The sequence below is a fragment of the Gavialis gangeticus genome, unplaced genomic scaffold, assembly GCF_001723915.1.
Source record: "Gavialis gangeticus isolate Ggan-Ray unplaced genomic scaffold, GavGan_comp1, whole genome shotgun sequence".
NCBI classification, from domain to species: domain Eukaryota; kingdom Metazoa; phylum Chordata; order Crocodylia; family Gavialidae; genus Gavialis; species Gavialis gangeticus.
In genome coordinates this window covers 174,490,571-174,498,577 of record NW_017729022.1, presented here as the reverse complement: position 1 = coordinate 174,498,577, position 8,007 = coordinate 174,490,571, and the positions used below count along the sequence as shown (strand labels likewise).

At 47.5% G+C, this 8,007-nt stretch overlaps 1 protein-coding gene across 1 annotated transcript in view; it reads left to right on the top strand.

The window, feature by feature from the left end:
• The first annotated feature begins 54 nt into the window (after window positions 1-54).
• Window positions 55-8,007, top strand: part of PARP1 (poly(ADP-ribose) polymerase 1) — a 92,267-nt gene continuing 84,314 nt past the window's right edge. The window contains exon 1 of the mRNA XM_019516547.1: window positions 55-220. Coding sequence (XP_019372092.1) covers window positions 101-220 — 120 coding nt within the window. The 5' untranslated portion in view covers window positions 55-100. The remainder of the gene's footprint in view (window positions 221-8,007) is intronic.

Below are 8,007 nucleotides of genomic sequence, written 5' to 3'. Positions count from 1 at the left end.
CGCCGGAACATTCCAAAAAAAGAAAAAAAGGCGGCCTCAATCGATCGCCGAGCGCGGCGCAGGCTCAGCGGTGGACGCTAGCGGGGCCGGGCCGGGCGCGATGGCGGAGCCAGCGGACAAGCTGTACCGAGCCGAGTACGCCAAGAGCGGGCGGGCCTCGTGCAAGAAATGCGGAGAGAGCATCGCCAAGGACTCGCTGCGCCTGGCCATCATGGTGCAGGTACCGCGCCGCGTTGCTGCAGCGCTTTGTGCTGGGCCCCTTTCATCCTCGCCGGGGGAGGCACGTGGGTGGAGGGCGGCAGCGCCTTCCCCAGCTGCAGGGGAAACGCTGGGAGAGCAGCGCTGCAACGTGGGTAATGCCCCCCCCACCCAGCGCCATTCGCGAGCGCAGCTGGGGGGGCAGGAATCCGCAGTGCCCCACCCCCGCCTCCGCCTCGTTGGGCTTCCCGCGCTCTGCTCGGCTGTGACGTCACCGCCGGGGGGCCAGCGGCTGGGAGCTGGGGCTTCCCCCAGGGGACCTGGACTCCTATTGGTGGAGACGCATTGGCGCCCCCTGCTCGCAGCTTTCGGAGGAAACCCGTGGCTGGGGTGGGGGAGCCAAGGCAACCCCTTCCCCCAGACCCTGTCATGGGCACACTGGCACAGTCTGCAGGGACACTGGCCCTGGCAGGAGAGGAGGGTCACTAAGTGTGTGCCCCAGCCCTGAAAAGTGGGATGGGAGCGCCATAGCAAGTGCTCCAAAGGGGGCACTCAGCAGAGTGCACTGCCCTGAATGAGTCCAAGCAGCTAGTGGTGAAACTCTGCCTAGAGATGTGACCCTGTGACAGGCCTCTTTGATGCCTAAGACAATTGCAGGCCTGGGCCAAAGCAGGAAGGGTTAGCCTCTTACCCCATGCAGTTAGGGGGTGTTAAGTGTGCACCAGCTGATTTCTTGGGGAGCTGAAGCAGGGGCAGGCACCAGGGTTAGAGATTGACACCAAATGCTCCAAGGAGGGCACTGAGCAGAGCACATTGGGTGGCACCCACTGGCCCTCAAATGAGTCCAGGGAGCCAGCAGGCTCTGCCCAGTGAAACTGGCTGGAGACAGGACTGCGGAGGAGGAGGAGGAGGGACAGGAGGATGGCCCCACATTCACTGGGCGCTCTCCCAGCCACAGCCTCCCTCCTGGTCAGTTGTATGGCCATCTTGGTGGGGCCATGGAAGGGGTGTGCCTGAACAAAAGGGTGCGGGGAGAAATGCAGCCAGGAGGTCAGCAAGAGGATCTTGAGGTGGTAAAGGGGCTGCAGCCTGGTGCGTTAACTCACTGACCAGAGGATGTAAATGTTTCTGGGATTGCTTATGTTCTGTTTACCTCAGTTTGCAGCTTGGGGACTTTTGGGTGAAAACAGATGGGGGGGAAGCTAGAGATCGAAACTGGTTTTAGTTGAAGTGTGAGCTGAAACCAAATCGTACTGCTGAAGATCTGTACAGGTTTCTGGCTTATATTCCTGAGTTTTCCCCAGTGATTTAATACACTCTAAAATTTTTGGAGCATATTTGTCACTGACCTAATTCTTTCTTGTGACCCTTTGTGGGTGAATTTATTTTTAGCAGGAATTTGAATGTTTTCTTCATTCCTTTGATCTCTCTTAACTGAAGAATGAATCACCATCCTAGCAGTTCATTTTCACCCCTTGTTCCTTGCCTTGTGGCTGATGAAGAGTTTACCTAGCTTTATCAAAGAGAAAGATCTCTGACCACGCTTTTGCCACAGGACCTGCCTGCAATTAGTAAATACAACTGTCTGTAAATATAGTCTGCCCATAGTGCAGTGTAATATGGCTGCTCACTAGGGTGAAAGAATAAGAAACACATTGGAAAAATAAATGTTGACCTAATGCTTCTGGTCAGATTTCTCCCTTCAGCATTTCCCACCCTTCTTATCACCAGTGCGGGGTGGGGGATGGCACTGGTGTAGCCCGGGACTGGACTTCTGATCTCCTCAAGGAAACCTTTTGGTCCTTTAAAATATTAGTGGCAGATGATACCTTGTGTGCCATACTGCACCAACTGTTGTTATTACCAGTGCAAAATTGTAACCAGAAAAGGCTAATGCAGCCAAGGCATGTTTTAGCCCTGGAAATTATTTGTTTGTTTTTCCCCAGACTGTACAGCTGAGAGGAACACACGTGACAAAGCTGCTATAATAACTACCGTGATTAAATTAGGATATTACGCTGCAGGGAAGTCAGGTTCATTTTTGCTTGTCAGGAACACTTTTTCCAATCTTTTTGTCCTTCCATAAGAATAACTTCAACTGATGCTTTTTCCTTGGACTCAAGTGCTCTCTGTAGACAAGGGCATGACAGGCTTCAGAAATTAATCCAGTGTAAAGTGTACAGTTAAGTTTCTTATTAGAGGATTATTGCGATTTAGAGGACTCTTGTAGAGCACTAACAGAGAGGCTGTTTTTCTGTTTCTGAAAACAAGGAGTGGAGGGGGAAGAGAGAAGGCTATAATGTGCTTGGGAATATTGCCTGTTCCGCAAGGTAAAAATATTGTATAAATTTGTGTCCAGGCTATAGATAAGGAAACATCTATGCAGTTCACTGTCTGCACTTTTAGCAAAACCTCGCTAATCTGCACACCTTATAATTAAGAACCGACCCAAGTCGCAGCGAGACGCAAAATATTTTGCGGCCCACTCGCAGAGTGCAGAGCTGATTTCGTGGGCATTTCATGGTGGCCCTGCTTCTCACTGCTAGTTGGCAGAGGGGCCCTGGCAGTGCTGCACCTCACCGCTGATTGGTGGAAAGCGTCTTCACTCAGTCTGTGCCACCAACCCCCCAAAACCTGGTAATTTCCCAGGAAATTGCAGCCAATGGCAGGTTTCCCGGTAATCATAGACAATGCTGTTTTTCATGGTTTCTGGGAAACCGTGGTTTAGGTAGGTCCTTACTTACAATGCACACACATACCAACATTCTCTAGCATTGCATTATGAAGCATTAATGATGTTCTGCCATATTTAGTAGTGTTAAAATGCATTTGGGCCTCACAACTCTGAGGTAAGGTGTTACTGCATTTTTATAGATTAGGAGACTAAGGCACTAATAGTGTCAGATGACTTGCCCAAAGTCTTGCAACGAGCCAGTGGCAGAACTGGGAATAGAACTTGCAAGTCAGTTCCCAGCCTCTGAGCCTTGTTCTTCCCCAAGTGATGAAAGAACATTTCTGAGTGGGTTCTTGTACCACACTTGGTGGAATCGGGATTGAATATGTGCACTCCTGCTCCTGTATTTTGGAAAAATACAGAGAGGTGGACATGGCATGGTCAAAAAGTGCAGTGACAGAAGGCAGCTAGTTGTGCTATGGCTTAAAAATCAATACGAAGAGTTATTTTTTTGGAAATACGTTGTCAGCCTGCCTTGGTTCTTGCCAACCCATTATGGAGTGGGGGCTCATTTGTGTTGATGAGGCTAGGCCTACACAGCTTAGTCACGCATTTCTTGGATTCCTCAGTAATACATTTTAGGTAACTAACAACTATCCCAGCTAATGCCAAGGTAATTACATTCTGATAGCTACATTTTTATATGCTACTTAGACTCACAATAAAGAGATCCCCTCCCTGTGGGTAGGGTTTGAAAAACTATCTTGCCCCCAGTAAGCTGAGGACTGAATTGATTAGCTAGGCTGAAAGATACTTGCCCCATTCTCTTGCTTCCCAAGGGGCCACTGTATGCTCTTCTAGTCATTTCCATTAGATAAGCCAGCTTTTTGTTCACACAGTAGTGTTCTTTGTGTTGTAACATGTTGGTACTTAACTCTAAAATGAAACCCCCCCACCCTCCATTTTCCCTTCATGCCTCCTACCACACTGTCTTATCTTTCTACTTTGAAATTTCCTGTTTCCTTCTCTGTTCCCCAGTTGACACTAATTCCTCTTTCATTCCTGGATGTTTGATTTACTCCCTCCTTCCTCCATGTTGCCTTTCATCAAGCCCTTGCATGCAGTCTGTATAGTTAATCAGCCTTCTGCCATCCACATGCAGGCTAACCTGCAAGCTACTTTCTAGGCTTCCTGTTCACAAGGAAAGACTGTTTCCCATAGTCTGTTCCAGCTTTAGCAAAACCTGGTAATAATAAAACCTGGTCCTCAAGTTCTTCCAGGGTCCCATCTCTATCACAGAACTCTTTTATTGCTTTCTGCTCTTGTCAGCTCCCTGCCAGCAGCCATATTTTGACTTCTAGCAGCCTGGAATGGAGGAAGGCAAGAAACTTGAACAGCCAGTGCATGCTGTACCCCATCCAAAACCTTCGTATTGTACCAAGGCAAGGTCTGTGCCACCAGGTTTTGCTGGCATGAACACATTGGCTAGGGCTGTGAAAATCCTTTGTGTAGGTGTAGCTGTGCCAATGGAAGATGGCTTCTGTTGGCATCACTAGTATCATTGGATAAGTGGTATAATGAACATATTGTTCTGACTGTAGGCAGAGAGGATCCCATCAGGGTGCAGGGGCAAAGCAGCCTGCATGGGAGGCCCCCCTCCCCATCCCACGGCACACTTACACTGGGGAGTGAAAGCCTTGGCACACTGGACACAGTGGGACAAGTGGTGGCCAGAACAAGCAAAGAGCTGTCCAACCCATCAGGTGGGCAGGTGGGCTAAACTGCAGCCGTGGCCCCTCTGCCTGGCTCTGCAGGGCCCCCCAAAGCATGGGGCCCCAGAGCAGTTGCCCCAATTTGCCCCCCTCAGGGAGGGCCCTGACTATAAGTCAACACTTTTTACCCTCAAAAAGAGCCATGTAACTCTCACTTAATTTGTATGCAAGATTACCTTAATTGGAACAGTACAGTATTGTTGCACTGAGCAGGTGACCCTGTATGGCACTGAAGCACCAGCCGTTGTGGCCATAAAGGCTCTGCTCTGTCATGGATAGCAGTCTCACTGTTGTGAGGAGGGGCAACAATGACTGGGTGACCAGTCGGTCTCCACTGTCCTGCAGTTCCCTAGGATCTCTGTGGTCTGTTCCACCAGAGTGGGAAGTAGTTCATAATATTCCCGCATGTAGCTAGGAGCTTAGAAGCCCAGGAGCCCTTTGTCAGATCCAGGTTTTCAGCTCTTCGGCTCCACTGCAGAGAAGCTTCGAGCTGGGCTACCTCAGAGCTGCAATCTGGCAGGCCACCACTGGTGCCACGGAGCCAAAAAACAACCCATGAGATGACCTGGCTAGAAACAATGCAAAGTTGGATACGCTTCAGCAGTGCAGACATCTAACACTTAAAACACATTTTAATGCAGTGGAATGTTGGTTTACTACTTGGAAAAGACTAACAGTCCTGAAAATGTCTAACAGTGACCTCAAATCTGAGATTAAATTATGCCTTTTAAAAGACATTTCATTTTTCCAAAATGCAAAATAAATGAAAGTACTTTGCTCGTATATTTAGGAGAGCTCAAATCTGATCTGACACCTGCTCTTAACCATGATGTAAATATAATACATCCTGTCTTTCCCCAGAGTCCACAAAAAAAATTAGGAAAATTTAGATTTAGACCAGCTCTGGATGGGCCCTGTGCACTGACCCAATGGGCTGCTGCATGCACCTGGACAGACCCGTTGTGCTTCATTCAGTGCGTGTGGGGCAGAGGCTGGGGCTAGTGCCAAATCATATGGCTCCATGGGCCGAGTGTTTTTGATGCTCCTGGTATAGTGGATTTTTTTTTTAAGTCTTTTTGTTATTTAACCTTTTGGATCTCTTCCTTACATATTTGATTCTCCTCCGTGAGATTTTGTAAGGGTAATAGCCATTCAGGGACTTTCTATTACTGATTTATATTTGGGGGAAAATGGCATTTTTCCTAAAATCGAATCTGAAAATGTAGGATGAGCTTTTAAGTAATGTTGACTTGTAATCAGAACAATATATATATCAGCAGAAAAATACTTTCTGTCAGCATGTGCCATATTTGCTTTAGAGGTCATTGATATCATCACTATTCCAGTGTAGCTACTGTGTCACAGCTGCAGAATGTAGATCAGCCCTAAATGATTTCAAATTCTGTAATAGAGAAGTGCTACAGTATCTGTGGCTCATTCAGCAAGGGTTGGATTGAGGTGGGGTATGCAACCAGCCTTAAACCTTCATTTCCATTTGCAGAACGGAAACTGTCTAGCTCTACGGTTCGCTCTGAGCCCATTTGTGATTTAGATCATGCATTTGACTTCTCCAGATGTCATACAAATCCCTAGTGAGTTACAAATAGGGACCTACCAAAGTCACAGTGAGACAACAGTTTTTCACGGCCTGCTCACGAAGCACAGGACCAATTTTTCGGGCATTTCATAGCAGCCCCACCCCTTGCCACTAATTGGCAGAGGGTCCCCAGCAGCTCTGCCCCACGCTGCTAATTGACAGAGGGCGCCAGCACTTAGACTACTCACTACTGCTTTCTTTGCTCAGCTGCTCACTGTGATAGCTGGAGGGTGCCTTCACTCAGTTTACCTCACTACTGCTCTTTTTTTGGTTGGTTTTTTTTTTTTTTTATGGGAAACTGCAACTAATACCAGATTTCTTAGCAATTGTGGACAATGCTGGGCAGGTTCCTAGTTATGGGACAAGTGCATGTAATTTTTTTAAGACTTCCCTTTAATAGAGTAGCAAGGGAAATGTTCTGATGGAGAAGTCATACGGTAAGAAGCATTTAGTACAATCACTTAGAAAGCAAGTTCTTCTTGGACCTTGCAGCTTTCTTAGCTATGCATATGCCCTGCAGGAATCCTTTATCACTTTCCTGCTGTTAGTTGGTTCGGGGCAGGGTGAGTTGAGAGTAGTTTGTGTGCACAGTGTATTGAGGTAAGACTTGTGTGTCAGATTATTGTTCACTGCTATGAAGCTATAGCCTCCTGAGGCTCCAGTGTAGTTCGCCTCCCTGCCTGGTTCCTGTGATCAGACCTGACAAAGAATGTTTTGCATTCGAAAGCTTGTCTAAACTTACCCCAGCTACATAGTTGGTTCAATAAAAAGAAGTCACCCCACCAAATCCTTGCGTCCTGAAAATATTTGGCATTAGAGAAAGAGGTCACTGTTGGAGTATTTTGGCTTTGCCCCATAATCCACCAGAGTGGTGTTATTAAGCACCCTGTGGCTGCCAGCTAAATACTGAGGATAATGCTTTGGCAAGCTTGCATCCCAGACAGTAGGAGACTGACATTGCTCTGGGATTAGGGGGCCAGAAGAACCAGCCTTGTTTTCACATAATATGGGGAAATGGACAGGTGATCTTTGATAAAAGCCTTACACTGAGATGCTTGCCTCTGGCAAGCCTGAGTGTCTGTGCTTCTACAAACATTACCTTTTCATTTCCATAGTTAACAACAACAGACTGTATAAACATTTGATCAGTCATATTTGTACATCTTTGATGGGGGGAACCTAATCACTCCTTTTTGAATTGCAACCTCCATTTTACTGACTGGGTATAGGGACACAGAACTTAAAGCTCCTCAGTGAACCAACAGTATAACCTAGAATAGGACCTAGGACAGTGGACTTGTCTTGTCCCTTTCCTTTATCATGAGAGAGGCTCATTCCCTTCCATTTCCTGACTGCAAAACTCACTCCTATAATTCAAGTTCACAATTCCCTGTCCAGGGTCTGTAGGAGACCTCTTGTTGATTCCATTTTTTTAATACCTTCCATGGTAGTAAAATAACCATAATATGATCTGGATACCTTATTCAGCCATGGTGTGTGTGTTCCTTACTTGCAATCACAATACTTTATGGTGCTCTGTCTGATTGCTAAGTAAGATTCAGGCCAGGTCAGTGCCAAGCAGGAGTCCTTCAGAGAAGACCTGCATGCTTCCGGGAATGTCTCCTTGCCAAAAAGGAGGCTTACTCCCAATGGAAAGGAGGGGTCATCACTAAGGAGGACTATTCAGCAGTTGCTCGGGGATGTAGGGGGATGGTTAGGAAGGCCAAGGCAGAGATGGAACAGGGGCTGGCTTCCCGGATTAAGGA